This window comes from Parus major, unplaced genomic scaffold (genome assembly GCF_001522545.3).
Source record: "Parus major isolate Abel unplaced genomic scaffold, Parus_major1.1 Scaffold220, whole genome shotgun sequence".
NCBI lineage: Eukaryota > Metazoa > Chordata > Aves > Passeriformes > Paridae > Parus > Parus major.
Genome location: NW_015379263.1, coordinates 18,000 through 36,413, shown reverse-complemented (window position 1 = coordinate 36,413; position 18,414 = coordinate 18,000). Strand labels below are relative to the sequence as shown.

The following is an 18,414-nucleotide window of genomic DNA, read 5'->3' as shown; positions in this document are numbered from 1 at the left end:
GAGGCCAAAACACCCCCAAAGAGCCCTGTCAAAGGCACCCCAGCTCCAGCAGCCCCTGCAGAGGCCAAAACACCCCCAAAGAGCCCTGTCAAAGGCACCCCAGCTCCAGCAGCCCCTGCAGAGGCCAAAACACCTCCGGTTCCTACCCAAGTGCCTTCCAAGGGCCCTGTTACAGCCACCCCATCTCCTAGTGCCCCCCCAGCAGCCAAAACACCCCCAAAGAGCCCTGTCAAAGGCACCCCAGCTGCCCCTTCTGCAGCCAAAGGACCCTCAAAAAGTCCTGCTGAGGCCAAGGCACCCCCAAAGAGCCCTGTCAAAGCCACACCAGCTCCAGCCACCTCCACTGAGGCCAAAACACCCCCAAAGAGCCCTGTCAAAGCCACCCCAGCTCCAGCCACCCCCACTGAGGACAAGGCACCCCCAAAGAGCCCTGTCAAAGCCACCCCAACTCCATCTACCCCTGCTGAGGCCAAGGCACCCCCAAAGAGCCCTGTCAAAGCCACCCCAGCTCCATCTACCCCTGCTGAGGCCAAAGCACCCCCAAAGAGCCCTGTCAAAGCCACTCCCCCTCCAGGCACCCCCACTGCAGCCAAAGGACCCTCAAAAAGCCCTGCTGAGGCCAAGGCACCTCCAAAGAGCCCTGTCAAGGCCACTGCAGCTCCTGCAGCTCCAGCCACAGCTTCTGCTCCAGCCACGGTTGTTTCTGGTGCCCCTCCAAAGCCCCCAAGCCCAGCAAAAGCAGACACCGGCCGTCCCGGCTCTGCCCCTGCCAAGAAGCAGCAGCCCCCCACCAATAACAAGGTGGCCAAGCCGGCCGCTTGCCCACCCCAGCCCAAAGCTCCCTCGAAGGCCCCGCTCAGCGCTGACGATGAGGACCTGCCGCCTCTGCTCCCCCCCGAGCCGCCCGTGCTGCTGGAGCTCTCTCCACCCGCGGGGGTCCCGGCCCCCCTGGCGCCGCAGCCCATCCTCAAGAATGACAAGGGTATTTGCGGCCGCGGTTTGCCGTGTGCATGGAGTGTCACTGGCTGCCCACGGGATACTAACCCCGCCCGGGGCCCCGGCGTGCGGGGATAGACCGAGCCGAGCAGCCGGTGAGCCGGGGCGCAGGGAGGGACGGGGCTCGGCACGGTCCCGGCGGTCACTAACGCGTGTCCTCGGGCACGGAGCACGGTGTGGTTTGTTTGTGGCATGGGCACTGCGAGCTGAGCTGGCTTCACACGGAGGAGCTGCCACGTGCCTGTCCCTGCTGTGTGTGGTGTCCACGTGGTGTCCCCGTGTCACAAGGGGGGATGTGGGCAGTGCTGGTGACAAACTGGGCTGTCCCCACGCTCTGCCTGAAGTGTTGGGAACCCCAGGAACGCCCTGACACCTGCAGAGAGCTTTGTCAGGGCTCCTGTGTGCCGTGGGCATGGAGGCCCTTCCCAGAGCAGGAAGAGGGACTGAATCCAGGTAATGGCTGCACGGGAGCATCACGGTCACCTCCAGGTGACCTCCGGCCTCCAAGGTTGGGGACACCTGGCTCTCCTCCGATAACTGGTGTGGTCGGTGCCGTGGGTCACGAGTGGTGGTGACGCTACAGCTGGTGGCCCTCTGGGCACCCAGAGGTGCTGTTCCCTGAGGGGGGTTCAGGGTTATCCCAGATCATCCCTGTAGTGAAGCCATGGTTCTGCAGCGGCCTGGGGGCTTGGGGAGTGCGGTCTCCATGCCGTGTGTTTGAGGGGAGTCGAGATGGGCCCTGACACACTGGGCTTCTGCCACCTCAGCACCCTGGGAGTGACACCCACCTCCTCCTCGAGCTGGTGCCACAGGCTGGAGCTGGCTCAGGATTCATTCTGGAGCCTCCGGGCACTTGTGGGGCTCTGGCACCTGGCTCCCACCACAGTGAGAGGCTGAGGACCCACTCCTGCCACCCTGCTGATGTCACTTGGGGTGCAGTGAGACCTCCTGATGGCATTCAGAGCGCAGGGAATGCTCCATCCACCACCTAACTGGGTTGACTGGTGGCTGCACTGGGAGCCAGCAACAAAGGCTGTGTCCCCTTGATCTACCAGAGGTGGGAAGAGTGAGGGGTGTGTGTCTCTGCAGGGTCTGGCACAGAGTCCGACAGCGATGAATCCGTACCAGAGCTCGAAGAGCAGGACTCCACACAGGCCACGACACAGCAGGCACAGGTAGGGCAGGTGGCACACGCCATCTGTGGTGGATCAGAGTCCCTGAGGTGTCACTCCAGGATTGTCACGGATCCCTCTGCTTTTCCTTCCCTGCAGCTCGCGGCAGCAGCCGAAATAGATGAAGAACCCGTCAGCAAAGCAAAACAGAGCCGGAGCGAGAAGAAAGCTCGGAAGGTGAGGCTTCTCCTGTCCCTGGTGAACAGCCCCAGGGTTCAGAGTGATGCTGGGGAATCTCAGCAGTCCTGGGATTGGAGTGTTCCCTCCAGCTGACAGCCCGGGAGTGCTGCTCCGTGGCAGCAGATGCACATTTCCATTTGTATCCATGCAGCAAATGTTGGATCTGGGACTCTGGAGAGAGGAGTGGGCACGTCTGGGCTGGTTCCAGAGCTGCTCTTCCCTCGCTGACCTTTCCCTCGTGTTTTTCAGGCAATGTCCAAGCTGGGCCTTCGCCAGGTGACAGGAGTCACCAGAGTCACCATCCGGAAATCCAAGAACATCCTCTTTGTCATCACAAAGCCAGACGTATACAAGAGCCCGGCGTCAGACACCTACATCGTCTTCGGCGAGGCCAAGGTGAGCCCACCCTGGAGCCAGCAGGACGCCGTGGCAGGGCTCCTTCTGTCACCTGTGCTCTGTGTGGCTCCTGCCAGGGAATGTGCTGGCACTGCCCAGGACTGGCCTCATCGCTCCTTTCCTTCCCTCCTGCAGATCGAAGACCTGTCCCAGCAGGCTCAGCTGGCGGCCGCCGAAAAGTTCAAAGTGCAAGGAGAACCTGTTTCCAACATCCAGGAAAACACACAGACCCCCACCGTGCAGGAGGAGAGCGAGGAAGAGGAGGTAACGCCTTCCCCGGCCTGTCTGTGGGGTTTGGGTTAATCCATGGATTCCTCTCCTTCATCCGTGTTTCTGCTGTGGGGGTAAAGGGAGAGCACAGGGTTCTGCCCTGGGGGTGTGTACAGTGCATGATGGCCTCCTGGCTCCCAATCCAGACAACCCCAGCCCGTGCCAGGCCTGGAACTGGCACCAATCCTGGGCTGTTTTTCCTTCAGGTTGACGAAACCGGCGTGGAGGTGAAAGACATCGAGCTGGTGATGTCGCAGGCGAACGTGTCACGAGCAAAGGCCGTGCGAGCCCTCAAGAACAACAGTAACGACATTGTAAACGCGATAATGGTGAGTGCTGGGGGGCAGCAGCTTTGGGGGGTCCCTGGGGGAAGCTGCCAGCTCCAGGCTGGCTCCTGACTCCCGTTCTCCCCACAGGAGCTGACGATGTAGCCGCCGGAGGGAGGAGCCTTTTTTGGTGTTTCAGAGAAGAGTAAAATACAACTAAATTTAAAATTTGTACTATTTCTATCGGTTAATAAAAGTTGTGGCTTATTGTTGGTGAAACCGCTGCTCTGTGGTGCTTTGCTGCCTGCCCTTCCCTGGGAGCTGTGGCCCCAGGGTGGAGCCTTCCTCCCGGGAAGATCCTGGCGCCGATATCCCGTCCTGGAACATCACCTGCCCGTTCCCTCCTTTCCTTCCTGTCCCAGAGCCTGGCTGGACACGAGCCCAGGTCAGCTCAGTCAGCTGCAGGGTCACCCCTTCATCCCCTCAGGGTTCCCTTCAGGGAGGGCTCCTCACTTCCCTGCAGCAGGCAGGAATGGGGAATCGTGGATGAGGGAGAAGCTGTGGACTCCAGTAAAGTCTTTGGGACAGGTGAACTCCTCAGGTTCAACCCTGGCCGGTGGCCAGGCCCACAGGGTGGTGGGGAGCTGGGATGTGTCCAGGTGGGGGCTGTGTGAGGGACAGCCCTTTATCCATGACCTGGTGAGGGGATCGAGGGTGCCCTGGTTTGTGGATAAGACCAGCTTGGGTGTGATATTGATCTGCTGGAAGGCAGAAAGATCCACAGAGCCATCTGGACAGGACAGATCCCAGGGAACACTCCAGGCTAGGGGAAGAGGGGCTGGAAAGCCGGGAAAGGCCCTGGGGGTGCTGGTGCCAGCGGCTGGACACGAGCCCAGGTGTGTCCAGGATGGCACCTGGGCTGTCCCAGCCATGGGGACAGGGATTGTCCCCCTGTGCTGGCATTGCTGGGGCTCCTCCAGCGCTGGGTGCAGCTCTGGGCCCTCACGGCCACAGGGACATTGAGGGGCTGGAGATGGGAATGGAGCTGGGGAAGGGCTGGAGCAGCAGGAGAAGGCTCTGGACAAGTCCTGAGGGGGCTGGGAAAGGGCTGGGCCTGGAGAAAAGGAGGCTCAGGAGGGATCTTTTCACCCCACACCTCCCTGACGGGAGAGTGGGGCCGGGCGCTGCTGGCCGGGATCACCGGGACAAGGACAGTGGGGGGGTCCCGGGGGTCTCCTCCCCGCTCCGCACTCCCCCGGTCACCGGCCCGCACTGCGCATGCGCGCCCAGAAGCTGCTGGAAGGGCAGCGGGCGGGGGCGCGCGCGGGGCGGGGGCGCGCGCCGAGGGGGGCCGCGCACGCGCGGTGGTGGCGGCGGGAGGAGGCGGCGCGCGCGGGGCGCGGGGATTTTGCTGCGTCACCACGGGCCGAGCGCGCGCGGGGCATTGTGGGAGCGAGGCCGCGCCGAGCCCCGAGCCCGCCCGGAGCCACCGGAGCCGCCGCCGGAGCCCCCGGAGCCCTCCCGGCACCGCCCGACCGCCGCCGCGCCGCCCGCAGAGCCCGCGACACCGCCCGGAGCCCGACCCGCACCGCGCAGGAGCGCCCGCCACAGCCGTCGCAATCCGCCATGTGAGGCCCGGGGGTGGGAGCGGCGCGGGCAGGCCCCGCCAGGCCCCGCCGGGCCGCGGGCGCTACCGCGGGAGCCGCCCCGGCGCCGCCGAGCGCGGGCTCCCGCCGCGTGCTGACCTTGGGCGGCCCCGCCACCGCGCCGGTGGGTCTTGTCCCGGTTATCGGTTGGGCCCGGCCCCGGTTACCGGGCGAGGGCAGAGCGCCCCGGCTCGGCCGCCGGTTCCCGGCTCGGCCCCGGCGTTCCGCGGGATCTCCCATCCTCGCTTTGGGCTGTGTGGAATGAATGGGGCCGCGCGGGTGGCGGGGGGTGTTCGGGGGGTGTTGCGCGTTTCTCGGTGGCTCGGTGGCCACCGGCACCCGCCGAACGGTGGCGGCCGAAACCGCGGAAAACTCCCGGTAAGTAACGCGTGGAACCATCCAGAGCGTGCAGGCGAGCGAATCTGTTTGTAAACTTCCACTTTTCCACTTAAAATCCATCCCTGGGTTTTGCGCTGTCCCTGAGCGTGCCCAAGGCCAGGCTGGACAGGGCTTGGAACAGCCCGGTGTGGAACGGGATGGGTTTTCAGGGCCTTCCCAACCCGAACCATTCCAGAATTCCCTGAAATTCGAGGAGCGAAAAGGTCCCTCAGGAGGAGGTGGAAGCGCATGGAAACCCCCGGGGCAGCCGTGGTGCTGCCTTGCCCGGTGTGGGTGAGCCGCTGGATCTCCCGGTGTGTCCACGTGCATCCCGAGCGGAATCCCGGCTGCTGCAGTGCCAGGGAGCCCTAATTATCCTCCTTCCTTTAATTCTCCCGGGGCCGCTTCAGCCACCCAAAACCAGCTCGTGGCAGAGCTCCTGTCGACGTGAGTGTTCCCTGGCAGAGCTCAGGAAAGAAGAGCCGGAGTTTTCCGTGTGCAGGGTGACACTCAAGAGGGAAAAGTGGCTGGGAAAGAAGAGCTGCGGTGCCCTGGGAGCTGCAGGCAGCATTCCCACATCTCCAGTGGCAGGACAAGGGGAAACGGCTTCCAGCTGCTAGAGAACAGGGTTAAGTGGGATATTGGGGTGAAAATTCCTCCTCAGAAGGCAGTGAGGCACTGGGATGGATTTTCCAGAGGATCCCCCATCCCTGGAGGTGTCCAAGGCCGGGTTGGACAGGGTTTGGAGCAGCCTGGGATAGTTGGAGGTTGCACATGGCAGGGGGGGAGGCTGAATGAGCCTCACGGTCCCTTCCAGCCCAAACCATTCCGTGATTCTGTGACCTCCACGTGTCTGGCTGGAGGGACTGGAGGTAGTAGCATTTCTGAGGTTTTGTTTTGTCAGGAATTTGGTCTGAGGACAGCGTTACGGGGACCGGTGGTTTTCGGTCCCTTGTCCCTAGCCAGGCTTTTACTTTTGTTCTCAAACCCTAAGCAGTGGAGGTGCTTCATCTTAACATGAGTGAAAGTGAGAGAGTGATCAAGCTGGAGCTTTTTGGTGTAATTTCTGTAGATTTCATCATCTTGAAACTGCAGCGCTGCTGCATCTGTGTAGAATCGTCTAAAATCTAAAATGAGGCTTTTTTTTAATGAAAAAAACACCTTTCCATGGTCTCTAAATGAAAGGAAAAGTCACTTTGTAAAACAGGTTTTATTGCTGTCTGGGAGGGGAAAATCTGGTTGAGGATCTGACTCCTGCAGCGTCCTCGAGCTGGGGGAGCTGTCAGGATCCTTCCAGGAGACAAAGATGGGATTCCATAGGCACAGGATACAGACAGAGAACACAAGAACAGGTTTGGAAACTTCCTCAGAGCCACAGATGGGGAGATTTGAGATTCCACGGGCGAGTTCAGCCTGTCAGAAGCTGCTGCTGCTGTGCCAGAGACCAGGATATATCCAGGGATATCCAGTAGAGCCCCCGTGGATCAGGCAGAGCCTTGAGGGCTCTGCAGTGAAACTGAGCCTCCACATTGCCCATCAGTGCTGCTGGGAAACTTCTAGAACCTGTTCCACAGTGCTGGAATAACGATTGCCATCGGAATGTGGGGACTGGAAGAGCCAGAGGAGCCGTGGGGGTGGCCGTGGCTGCTCAGGAAGTCCCCAAAACACAGATGGATGGGACAGAGGAAATCCTCACTGGAACGGAGCGCTGGGAACCACCCAGGATGGAGCACGTTTAAATTCCCTTTTTCCAAATCCCATGGGGGTGCTGGATAACCAAAACACCCTTGGCACGAGGCTGAGCTCCCTCGGGATTCGGGTAACAGGTGGTGGGTCAGTGCCTGCGAGAGGAGATTTTCCGTGGGTGTGTGGGAACACTGGGAGCACGTGCACGGCTCCCCACGGGGGCTGCTGCTGTGTGGGGTTGTCTCCTGGGAATCTCCGTGTGGGCAGGAGACAAAAAGCAGCTGCGGCTTCCGCCTCATCCCAACTCTCCGGCGGGTCCTGCCTTACTGGTTGGAACGGGTGAGTCCTGAGTGAAGCTCACAGGGAGGTTTCCCTCCTCCCTTTGGGAGGTTGAGATTGGAAAAGCAGATAAAAGGAGGAGAGGCAGCTCCAGCGCATTCCAAGCACACACTTGGGGTGGATTCCCAGGAAAGCAGCGCAGGTTTAGGTTCAGAAACGCGAATTATGGCCGAGTAAAACTTAGCTGGGATCTCGCTGCTCTGCAGCTCTGATGTGTGTGTGTTGCCTTGAGCTGAGTGGGATTTCTGGAAGCGCTGGGAGTTTTGTTGGTGCCTCAAATCCCCAATCCTGGGGAGATGCCGAGGTCAGGGCCGGCAGCCTGCGGCTCCCTGGGAAGGCTGGAGATGTCTCCATTGACATTGAGAACTGGGAAGTGTTAACACCATTCAGCCCCTGCGTCATCCAGGCAGGGACACTGAGATTTCTGTTGGATAATGGGGCTGGAGCGACGTTCCAAGTGCCCCACGCTGGGGGGTTTTGTCTCCCAGCACAGTGGGAACAGAGCAGGGCATTTCTCATCTTCCTTTCCTCTTGAGAGTCTTTCATTCCCTGTTAAAAGAGAAAATCTGTGTCCAAGAAGGGTTTAAAAATACCACAGTAAGAAAATTGCTGCTCTGCTGCTGCACTTCACCTGAATAAGGTGATAATTAATATTCCCTGAAATGCTGCTACGGGGAATGAGGGGAAGCATCAGGTTTTCACCCCTGGAACAGCTGAAACTCAAGGCTGAATTCAGAATCCACTTGTTTTTATGCTGTTGGAAATTAAATCCTTGGACATTGGTCTCTGTCCAGGTGTTGTGGCACCTTCAGGAGGCTGCCCAAGGCATCGTGGCCATTCTGCTGCCTTTCCATGAGCTGGCACCGGTTTGTCCAGGGCTGTGGCACTGGGGGAGCTCAGAGGTGACTGGTTTGGGGTTCAGCTGGAGCTGGGCTGTGCCATGGTTGGGTGCATCCCTAGGAAATGTGAATGGGAGCAGTAGGAGCCTTTGGGTGAGTCCCTTTGCTAAATGTGCCGCAGCTCAATGCCAACAATTAATTGATGATCAGGTGAGTCAAAATCTTGATGTGGAAGTTTAGCAAAGGATTCCTTAATAAAAAACACCAACAATTAATTGATGATCAGGTGAGTCAAGATCTTGATGTGGAAGTTTAGCAAAGGATTCCTTAATGAAAAACACCAACAATTAATTGATGATCAGGTGAGTCAAAATCCTGATGTGGAAGTTTAGCAAAGGATTCCTTAATAAAAAACACCAACAATTAATTGATGATCAGGTGAGTCAAGATGTGGAAGTTTAGTGAAGGACACTGTAATAAATGGTCTGAAAGGTTATTTTTTGGTCAGATGCTGGCTGAGAGAGCAGCACCAAGGGCCTCACCTTGGTGAGCTGGCAGCTGCTGTCACAGGCCGTGTCACATCAGCTTCCCTGGTTCAGATCCTTGTCCAGCCTTCCACCTCATCCCACGGCACATCTCCATCAGCTGGGGAAAGTTCCTCCCTGTGAGGCTGGGGAGGCACAGGAATGGCAGATAAAGGGGGTTAAAGAGGAGGTTAAGATGGGCTATTGGGATGAAATACCTCCCTGTGAGGCTGGTGAAGCCCTGGAATGGATTTCCCAGAGGATTCCCCATCCCTGGACGAGTCCAAGGCCAGGTTGGAAGGGGCTTGGAGCAGCCTGGGATAGTGGAAGATGTCCCTGCCATGGCAGGGGGTGGCACTGGCTAAACTTTAAGGTGCCTCCCAACCATTCCACGATTCCCTGAGCTCGGGAGGACAAAGGAGCGTGAGGAGCAGCCGTGTCCTCTGTGCCTCAGCAACAGCCCTGCCTGGAGACTGTTTGGTTCTCTTGGAATGCAGGCGGGCCCTGGGCTCGGCCTCAGTTGCCAGGGGAGGACTGGAAGGGGGGAGGAGGTGTCCCAGCCCAGCCAGGTCGTTTTCCCCGCTCCACAGAGCACAGAGAGTTGCAGGTGAGTTCTCAGGGTGGAACTGCAAACACAGGAGCTGGTCCAGAGCTCTGTGGCTTTCCCAGCTCCCCTGGACACGCTTTTTGGCATGGTTGTGCAGAGGCAGAATTCCATGGGAGTCCCAGTGTGAGTATTTGGGAGCTTGTAAAGAGGCTGGAGCAGAGATTCTCCAACCTGTGCTGGATTAATTGGGTTACTTTGGGTTTTAACTCTTTGCATGACAAAAACCACTCTGAAGTCTGCCCATGCAGCTGTTGGAGGCGGTGGAGCTGCTGCCACAGTCTGTAGTAGCTCATCTTGAAGTTTATCAGAATTTTGATCCGCTGAAACGTTTATTTCAGTCTCAGATTTCAGTGGCTCCTCCCAGGAGCTTTCTGGGGGCGTCACACACCGAATGCATCATTTCTTTTTATTCCTGCTCTCCTTTCATCTTAAACCACCTTTCAAGAACGACAGGAAGCTCAAAATGCAGGTTTTAAGTGCAGAAAGAAGTGGTTTTTGGTTGGATTTCTTGATGGAAATCAATGCCTTTGTGTCCCTGCTGTGCCCACAGGCAGCCTGCCTCTGCAAAGTGGTACGACCGGAGGGACTACGTCTTCATCGAGTTCTGTGTTGAAGACAGCAAAGACGTAAATGTAAATTTTGAAAAGTCCAAACTCACGTTCAGGTGAGTAATTCAGGCCTAAGGAGGGCTGAGGAGAAGCAGGTTTTTTTCTACAAGATGTTTTCAGGTTAAATATGGATTTCTTTTTCTCTTGCAGCTGTCTTGGAGGAGGCGATAACTTTAAACATTTAAATGAAATCGATCTTTTTAATAATATCGATCCAAATGTGAGTATCCTGACTCTTCTGAGTTCTTGATGCTGGGGAAGGGCTGGCACAGGTTGTCCAGAGAAATTGGAGATATTCCATCCCTGGAAGTGTTCAAGGCCGTGTTGGAGCAACCTGGGCTGGTGGAAGGTGTCCTGCCCATGGCAGGGGTTTGGAACTTGGGTTTTTTAATGTCCTTTCCAACCCAAACCATGGTTCTGTGATCCCAAAAAATACCATCTGTTCTTTAGGCTGCTCCCTGGGTTTTGGGAAAAATTGTTCCTTAGAACATAAAAGCTCCAAGTCAGATCCAGGAAAGCTTCTCTGGGTGGTGTTTTCCAGAACAAGGAATAAGGGAAGAGGTGAAGATAAAGGAGGGATGTCAGCAGTTCGTGGTGAAGGTCATCCTGATGGTGCTCATGGATATTTGGTCTTTTTCAGGAATCAAAGCATAAAAGAACAGACAGATCCATCTTGTGTTGTTTACGAAAAGGAGAGTCTGGTCAGGCATGGCCAAGGTTAACAAAAGAGAGGGCAAAGGTGGGTCTGGCCATCTGCTGCCTTCCCTGGCTTTTAATTCTGTGAATATTTGGGTCATGTTCAAATTCTGGAGCAGTTTTGGGTCACTTTGCTGCTCTTTATGCCACGGCAGCTCTCGTTAACCTGCCTGTTGTAACTGACAGCCAGTTACTTCCTTGTCCTTAAATAATTCCTTGTCCTTAAGTAACTCCTGGTTTTGGTGCAGCTCAACTGGCTCAGCGTGGACTTCAACAACTGGAAAGATTGGGAAGATGATTCAGATGAAGACATGTCCAATTTTGATCGCTTTTCTGAGGTAGGGAACGACAAATTCCTCAAGTTTTGGGAGTTGCCAGGCGATGAATCTGTGGCTTTCTTGCACCATCACTTTGTAATTCATTCATTGGGGCAACTGATGTGTTAAAGCAAGGGTGGCTGCTGGTTTAGGACATTTTGGGTGGAGAGTGGGGTTGGATTCACCCCAAAGTGTGGCTGTTCTGTCTCTGAGCAGATGATGAACAACATGGGAGGAGACGACGACGTAGACTTGCCAGAAGTAGACGGGGCAGATGATGTGAGTATGTGGGTGTAGTAAACACCTGCAGGGCTGGCTCACAAGTCCTGCACTCCCCCCTCAGCGCTGAAAAAGGTTTAAATAGCCCCAAACCTTGTTTGCACAGATGATGTCACCTGGGGAGGCTCCTTCCCTCCCCTCTCAGTGGTGCTGAGGGTGCTGGGGACACCGGTTTGGTGTCTGTGTCTCTCTGCAGTGACTGGGGGGTCACTGTGGGTCTGCAGTGAGGCCAAACTGAGCTCACTGAGACTTGTGGAACCTCAAAATCCAGATTTGGGAACAGCAGCTCTTTGCTGATGGGTGGGGTGGCAGAGGAGCTGTCTGCTCCACTTAAAGGTTGTTTGTTCTCCTTTCCAGGACTCACCAGACAGTGATGATGAAAGTAAGTTGTTGTTGTTGTTGTTTTCCCCTCACACACCTGCTGAAGGCTCTGATGCAGCCTCGGGCAGGGCCAGCAGATGTTCCTCCTGGCCACCAGCTAAAGCCAGCCCTGGGAGACAAATCTAATCTGGGAAAGCCTCTCCATGCAAGCCCCAAATACCAGTTTGACCTTCCCAGGCAGCTGCAGTCCAGGGAGGCTTTGGCTTTAGGAGCAGCACGTGCTCAGGATGGCTCTGGCGTGGTTTTCCCTTGGGAAGAGCCAGGGGGGAGGGCAGAGGCCCCAAAGTGCCCCGTGACCTCCTTGGTTGGAGGCCAGGTCATCTTGCTCGTGTCCCTTGTGACATAACAGCACCCTGGGAGCTTTTAAAAACCAACCAAGCAAAAAATAAAAACCCACAGACCAAGCCTAAAACCACTAATTCTCTCTTTTCCCTCTAGAAATGCCGGATCTGGAGTAAGGCAAACTGTCGTCTTCAGGGTTTTGGGGAAAGAAGTTCATCACAACATTTCATAATTGAGATAAGAATTCCTGAGTTGATAGCCCTAAAGGGAGATCCTGCATCCTTTAACCCATTTTCAGTCCATTTTAAATGGCTTCACTGATGGTAGGTGTGTCCCATGGCACGGGGCGGTCTTAAAAGCCACGAGAGGCAATAACGTTATGCATGAACCGTTTTCCAGACTTCCAAAAAACAAACAAAAACACCAAACCAACCCAATTGAGGTGTAGGCAATCCGTTCAGAGCAGTTGCAATAAAGTTTACAGAGCCTCCTTGCCTCGTAGCAGATGTAATTATAATGGGAGAACCCTGAATTAACACTGAGTGGTAAAAGAGCATTTTTTTTTTTTCCCCCCCTCTCTCCACGGCCTGAAATTGTTTTTACCGGGAACAAAAACTGTTGTCATTGGCTCCCCAAATTCAGCAGGCGAGGCGCATCCCTCTGTGGTTTCTTCAGGTCTGTTCCACTAAAAGTTTGTATTGAAAAGGAAACTTCAAAAAAAAATTCTCCTCGTTTTTGGTGTTCGCCCCCGAGCCCCGAGCGGTGCCGGTGGCCGGAGCCTGCCCCTGGTCCCGTGTGACCCCAAACCTTTCCACCTCCTCGCCCGGGGTGCGAGTGGCTGTACATTGTTGCTTGTCAATCTGTACATTTAGACCAAATTGTATTTGCACTGTGGGTTTGGCAGCAAGTGACAGACCGTGGGGCGCGCGGGCGCCTGCGAACCGGGCTGAAAAACCTCAATTTATGTTCAGAGCAGCTGGGATTTTTTTAATGTCTGCATTCTTTCTAATAAACTGTTGAAGACTCCCTGGCTCTCCTTCGGCCTGGGCCCTGTGCATTCCTCAGCGCCGTGGGGGCAAAGGGGGGTCACTGGGGTGGGGTCCCCTCCTGAGGGGGGTCAGTGGGGTGGGGTCCCCTCCTGGGAGGGGTCAGTGGGGTGGGATTCCCTCCTGGGAAGGGTCAGTGGGGTGGGATTCTCTCCCAGGAGGGGTCACTGGGGTGGGATCCTCTCCCGGGAGGGGTCACTGGGGTGGGATCCTCTCCCGGGAAGGGTCACGGGTGGGATTCCTTCCCCGTGGGGACAAGAGTGGTCAGTGGGGCAGGTTCCCCTCCCTTGGGGGGCAGGAGAGAAGTGGTGCGGTGGTTCCCCAGTCCCCGGGTGGAGTGCTGGGGTGGGGTTTTGGCCTCTGAGAGACAGCAGGGGCCGGTGCCGCGGGGCCAGCCCGGTATGGGGCGGCCCCCGGGGGCGCTACAGTGACACCCGGGGCGTGAAGCGGACACGGTGTCCGGGCGGGGCGGTGCGGGACAGACACGGGCCCGGTGAGGGGCGGCGCGGCGGGGTGGTGCTGCGGCCCGGGGTGGAGCAGAAACGCTAACGGAGCGGAGGCGCGCCCTGCCCGGGCCCGGTGCGGCCTCGGCCGCGGTCACGGCGCCCGCCCAAGGACAAGCGCGGGACACGTGCGCCGCCACTTCCGCTGACCTTCGCCCGGGACACGCCCCTTCCCACACCCCGCCCTATCAGACCGCAGCTCGTTTTGATGGATGGCTCCAAAACCCAATCGTGAGGAGACTCAGAGCGGGCGCCGCATCGTTGTGACCAATGGAAGCGCGAATTCGCCCGGCGCCTCTCTGCGGTGCAGCCAATGGGTGCGCGGTGCGGCGGTGACGCGAGGCTCTGTGGCCCCGCCCCGCGGGGGCCGTGAGGGGCGGGCGGGACGCGGGGCTCAGTCGGCGCCGCCATGTTGGGGCTCGCGGGTCGTTCAGCCGCCGCCGCCGCCGCCGCGGCCCGGCCGCTGCTGCCCCGCGGGGCCGCCCCCGGCCGGGATCTCCTCCCGCTGCTCCTCGGCCGCGGGGCCGCCCCGGCCGTCGCCGTCGGGGCGCGTGAGTGCGGGGCGAGCCGGGGTCACCTTGGGGCCTGCGCGGGCGGTGGACGCGGCGTGCCGGTGGCCAGGCCCCGGTTACCGGGATGGGGTGGGATGTACCAGGCGGGCAGGGCGAGGGGATGGGCTGCGGCAGAGGAGTGGCGGCCCTGGGGGTGGGCGTGGGGGCACTCAGGGACTGCAGGTGTGCCGGGGAAGGGCGTTCAGGGGGTCCCGGGTGCGCTGAGGGAAGGGGGTTCAGGGGGTCTGCGTGCACCGAGGGGTGCGGGTGTACCCACAGTGGGGTGCAGAGCTCCTGGCTGCACTGAGGAGGGGCCGGGGGGTCCTGGGTGCATCGAGAGAGGGGTTCAGGGGTGCACCGAGCGGGGTGTGGGGGTCCAGGGTGCGCTGAGGAAGGGAGTTCAGGGGGTCCTGGGCGCACCGAAGGAGGTTCAGGGCTCTCGGGCACACCCCAAGGCCTGCAGGGGACCCCATCTCCGCACCCCCAGGGCCCACGGAGCCCGGAGCTGTCCGACCTTGACTCGCCCCTCTCCCCCCAGGACGGGACTATGCCGCCCATGCAGCCCCTGCCGCCAAGGCCGGCTCCACCACCGGCCGCATCGTGGCCGTCATCGGGGCCGTGGTGGATGTGCAGTTCGACGAGGGGCTGCCCCCCATCCTGAACGCCCTTGAGGTGCAGGGCAGGGAGACGCGGCTGGTGTTGGAGGTGGCTCAGCACCTGGGTGAGCAGCTGGGACGGGGAGGGGTCCTCCTGTGGTGATGTTTCCAATGACTTTCGTTCTCCTGAGCTTGCTGAAGCCACGGATTTCGATCTGAGGAGGAGGAAAATGGCTGCCCGAGGGCTGTGGCTGCAGGGCTCGATTTTCCTCAGGGCTATTTTATTCCTGCTGCTCCTCTTGGTCCTTCTGCCAGCAGAATGTCCCCTTGGCAAGCCCTGGGGAGGCCACCAGCAGCTGTCCCCAGAGTCAGCCTGAGGACACTGTGGTGACTGCTGTCCTTGGGCCTCGGTAGGAGAGAACACTGTGCGCACCATTGCCATGGATGGAACGGAAGGGCTGGTGAGGGGACAGAAGGTGCTGGACTCTGGTGCTCCCATCCGCATCCCCGTGGGCCCCGAGACCCTGGGCAGGATCATGAATGTCATTGGGGAGCCCATCGATGAGAGGGGCCCCATCACGACCAAACAGTGAGTGATGAGGGGCTGGAGGACACACCAGGTGTGAGCAGGGAGGTGGCTCTGGCTCTCCTGGGTCACAGTGGGGACTGTCCCCTGCCACCCCCAGCCTGGGGGGCTCAGAGCAGCTGCCCACCCCCTTCCTCTCCTCTTCCTGCTCCAGGTTTGCTGCTATCCACGCCGAGGCTCCTGAGTTTGTGGAGATGAGTGTCGAGCAGGAGATCCTGGTGACAGGGATCAAGGTCGTGGATCTGCTGGCTCCCTATGCCAAGGGTGGCAAGATTGGTACGTGACCCTCAGAGCAAGGGTGGCTCTGGGAGGTGGGCACCTGATGGTTCCCCTGGGGAACTTTTCCTTCACTGATGATTCACTCCATGACTTTCGTTCTCCTGAGCTTGCTGAAGCAACGCTTTTTCTGTCTGAGGAGGAAACAGCTGAAGGGAGACCCTGAGGGCAGCCAGGCTGGCTTGGGGCTGAGCAGGACCTTTATTTCCCCCCGTCCCAGGTTTGTTTGGAGGTGCTGGCGTTGGCAAGACTGTGCTGATCATGGAGCTGATCAACAACGTGGCCAAGGCTCACGGTGGTTACTCAGTGTTCGCCGGCGTGGGCGAAAGGACCCGTGAGGGCAACGACTTGTACCACGAGATGATCGAGTCTGGGGTCATCAACCTGAAAGATGCCACTTCTAAGGTGTGCAGAGACCCTGAGGGAGTCCTGGGTCCCCTGGGGAGGTTCTGGGTCCCTTGATGTAGTGCCAGGCGTGGCAGTGACGCCGTGCTGACCCCAGGGTCCCACCCGCAGGTCGCCCTGGTCTACGGGCAGATGAACGAGCCCCCGGGCGCCCGTGCCAGGGTGGCCCTGACGGGGCTGACGGTGGCCGAGTACTTCAGGGACCAGGAGGGTCAGGACGTGCTGCTCTTCATCGACAACATCTTCCGCTTCACCCAGGCTGGCTCCGAGGTCGGTGCTGGGCACAGGGGTTGCACCTTCCCCCTTGCTGCACAGCCCCTCGTGCTGTGCCCCTCACGCTCTGCCCCTCACAGGTGTCAGCCCTGCTGGGCAGAATCCCCTCGGCCGTGGGCTACCAGCCCACGCTGGCCACTGACATGGGCACCATGCAGGAACGCATCACCACCACACGCAAGGGCTCCATTACCTCGGTGCAGGTGAGGGCAGGACCAACCCCAAGGTCCAGGAGGGCTGTGTCACCTCCCTGGGACCGACTGTCCCTCTCCTGTGTGTCCCCAGGCTATTTATGTGCCGGCCGATGACTTGACCGACCCTGCCCCCGCCACCACCTTTGCCCACTTGGACGCCACCACGGTGTTGTCCCGCGCCATCGCTGAGCTGGGCATCTACCCGGCCGTGGACCCCCTGGACTCCACCTCCCGCATCATGGACCCCAACATCGTGGGGCCCGAGCACTACGACGTGGCTCGGGGAGTGCAGAAGATCCTGCAGGTGAGGGGGCTGGGGCAGCCCCTCCCCGTGGGGTGCTGGGCTGGGGGATCAGCACTGGCCACTCAGCCACCCCCTGTGTCCCCCTCCCCAGGACTACAAGTCACTGCAGGACATCATCGCCATCCTGGGCATGGACGAGTTGTCCGAGGAGGACAAACTGACCGTGGCCCGTGCCCGCAAGATCCAGCGGTTCCTGTCCCAGCCCTTCCAGGTGGCCGAGGTCTTCACCGGCCACATGGGCAAGTTGGTGCCACTCAAAGAGACCATCAAGGGCTTCAAGCAGATCCTGGCAGGTGAGGTGGCCCCCGGGGGGCCTGGGGGAGCCCTCTGTGCCTCCCACTCCCCCTGTGACACGTTGTGTCCCCCCAGGTGAATACGACCACTTGCCTGAGCAGGCTTTCTACATGGTGGGGCCCATCGAGGAGGCGGTGGCCAAGGCAGAGAAGCTGGCAGAGGAACACGCCTGAGCCCCCCTGAACATCCCCACCCCCGGCTCCGCTGGGGCCGGACCCCCAGTATTTAACATTTCCAATAAAACATCGGTGAAAACGTTCGTGAGCTGTGTGTGCTGTGACTCCTGTTCTCTCAGGGGGCTGGAGGCATCCAAGTGCTGTGAGCCCCCGGCCCTGGGGGTCCCCAGGAGGGGGAAGAGCCCCCCCTTTGTCCCTTGGGGTCTCCAGGAAGGGGGGAACCCCCTCCTCCTCCTCCTCCCCACAACAGCAGCGTCGCCCTTGGTGTGCAGGGACAGGCGGGGGTGACAGACGCTGGTCGTGTGTCTGCCCAGCCCTGTGTCCGTCTGTCTGTCCCGGTCCCTGTCGTTCTCCCCGCCCCCCCCCGCGCAGTTCCAGCTCCTCCATTTCGCAGCACAAAGAGCCGCCCCGGCCCGGCCCCGGCAGCTGCCACTTTGTCCCCGGGGGCCGCTCCGCCCCGACCTCGCCCAGTGCGGGGCTGGATCCCCCCGAGGGCACCGGGACCACCCCCAACTCCCGACCCCCTCCCCTGCTCCGCCGGTGACCCCCCGGTGCTGGGCTGTGCTCAGCCCCACGGAGGAGCGGGGTCTCGGGGGTGTCCCCGCGGGGGTGGCAGCCGGGGGTCCCGCGGGGCGGCCCCGGTTGGGGGGTGTCCCCCTCCATCCCCCCTCCCACCCCACGGAGGGCGGCGGTCCCTTTAAATGGCGGCGCGGCCCCGGTGGCGGAGGGGGCGGCGGCGGTCGCTGACATCACGCGGGGCCGGGAGCACCTGCGCCCCGCCCGGCTCCGCCACCGGCACCGGCACCGCAGCGCACCGGGCCGGGCGGGCACCGGGGCTGGTGCGGGCCGCCCCCGCCGCCCCCCCAGGTACGCACCGCGCAGGACGGGACCCGCGGACGGGGATACCGGGACCCACCGGGACCCCCGACGGGGCTGGGATGGCTGTACAGGGACCCCCGGCCCTGTACCGGGACCCCCTGAGATCGGGCCAGCTGCACCGGGACCCCCGGCTCTGTACCGGGACCTCCGCAAGCCCCCGGGAGCCTCCATCAGACGGGGAACCCCCGCACCCGGCTCCTCTGCCCCGCACCGGGCTCCGCTGCCCCGCACCGGGAAGGGACACCCCCCTCCCTTCCACTGCGGCCGCACCGGGGCAGGCCCCCCGTACCGGGACCCCGTTCTGTCCCCGCCGCCCCCGGAGCCGGTGTCGCCCCCGGGCCCTGCGCAGCGCGGCCCGGCCGGTGCCGCGTGACGTCACCGGGGATCCCGGGGGCCGGGGGGAGCTGGGGGGGGCCGGTGTCCCCCCGGCAGAACCGGGGAGCACCGGTGTCCGGCGGGGTCCCGGTCC

The 18,414-nt window shown here is 60.3% G+C and overlaps 4 protein-coding genes and 2 non-coding genes across 9 annotated transcripts in view; all 6 read left to right on the top strand.

The window, feature by feature from the left end:
• Positions 1-3,559, top strand: part of NACA (nascent polypeptide associated complex subunit alpha) — a 20,909-nt gene extending 17,350 nt beyond the window's left edge. The window contains exons 3-8 of the mRNA XM_015615689.2: positions 2,086-2,171; positions 2,268-2,345; positions 2,598-2,744; positions 2,880-3,008; positions 3,221-3,343; positions 3,431-3,559. Of these exons, the coding sequence (XP_015471175.1) occupies positions 2,086-2,171; positions 2,268-2,345; positions 2,598-2,744; positions 2,880-3,008; positions 3,221-3,343; positions 3,431-3,445 (578 nt within the window). The 3' untranslated portion in view covers positions 3,446-3,559. The remainder of the gene's footprint in view (positions 1-2,085; positions 2,172-2,267; positions 2,346-2,597; positions 2,745-2,879; positions 3,009-3,220; positions 3,344-3,430) is intronic.
• Positions 3,560-4,660: 1,101 nt separating this feature from the next.
• Positions 4,661-12,898, top strand: PTGES3 (prostaglandin E synthase 3). 4 transcript variants are annotated; one of them, XM_015615698.2, is made up of 8 exons: positions 4,661-4,908; positions 9,850-9,963; positions 10,058-10,127; positions 10,548-10,646; positions 10,852-10,941; positions 11,137-11,199; positions 11,557-11,581; positions 12,019-12,898. In XM_015615698.2, coding segments are annotated over exons 1-8 (483 nt in total). In that variant the 5' UTR covers positions 4,661-4,906; the 3' UTR covers positions 12,039-12,898. The 4 variants fall into 4 exon arrangements, with proteins under 4 accessions (XP_015471184.1, XP_015471182.1, XP_033367335.1 ...); XM_015615696.1 differs by lacking the exon at positions 4,661-4,908 and adding an exon at positions 5,177-5,304; XM_033511444.1 differs by lacking the exon at positions 4,661-4,908 and adding an exon at positions 5,350-7,329.
• An 887-nt stretch (positions 12,899-13,785) lies between these two features.
• Positions 13,786-17,150, top strand: ATP5F1B (ATP synthase F1 subunit beta). The gene is made up of 10 exons (XM_015615638.2): positions 13,786-13,962; positions 14,501-14,683; positions 14,973-15,147; positions 15,299-15,420; positions 15,641-15,825; positions 15,937-16,095; positions 16,179-16,301; positions 16,384-16,596; positions 16,688-16,889; positions 16,966-17,150. Exons 1-10 carry the CDS (start codon positions 13,821-13,823, stop codon positions 17,061-17,063), a joined length of 1,602 nt encoding a protein of 533 aa, XP_015471124.1. The 5' UTR covers positions 13,786-13,820; the 3' UTR covers positions 17,064-17,150.
• Positions 14,709-14,782, top strand: LOC117243759. The gene has a single exon (XR_004495642.1). It is a non-coding gene; the product is annotated as a small nucleolar RNA SNORD59 (small nucleolar RNA).
• Positions 15,489-15,563, top strand: LOC117243758. The gene has a single exon (XR_004495641.1). It is a non-coding gene; the product is annotated as a small nucleolar RNA SNORD59 (small nucleolar RNA).
• A 714-nt stretch (positions 17,151-17,864) lies between the features above and the next one.
• Positions 17,865-18,414, top strand: part of BAZ2A (bromodomain adjacent to zinc finger domain 2A) — an 18,531-nt gene continuing 17,981 nt past the window's right edge. The window contains exon 1 of the mRNA XM_033511443.1: positions 17,865-17,933. The gene's annotated coding sequence lies outside the window, so the exon portion shown is untranslated. The remainder of the gene's footprint in view (positions 17,934-18,414) is intronic.

Coding starts and splice junctions, on each gene's coding strand:
- PTGES3 (XM_033511444.1), top strand. CDS start 7,064: ATGGGGGTGCTGGATAACCAAAACACCCTTGGCACGAGGCTGAGCTCC. Junction 10,647..10,851: donor TAACAAAAGAGAGGGCAAAG/GTGGGTCTGGCC, acceptor GTTTTGGTGCAG/CTCAACTGGCTCAGCGTGGA. Junction 11,582..12,018: donor ACCAGACAGTGATGATGAAA/GTAAGTTGTTGT, acceptor TTTTCCCTCTAG/AAATGCCGGATCTGGAGTAA.
- ATP5F1B (XM_015615638.2), top strand. CDS start 13,821: ATGTTGGGGCTCGCGGGTCGTTCAGCCGCCGCCGCCGCCGCCGCGGCC. Junction 15,421..15,640: donor TGCCAAGGGTGGCAAGATTG/GTACGTGACCCT, acceptor CCCCCGTCCCAG/GTTTGTTTGGAGGTGCTGGC. Junction 15,826..15,936: donor TGAAAGATGCCACTTCTAAG/GTGTGCAGAGAC, acceptor TCCCACCCGCAG/GTCGCCCTGGTCTACGGGCA.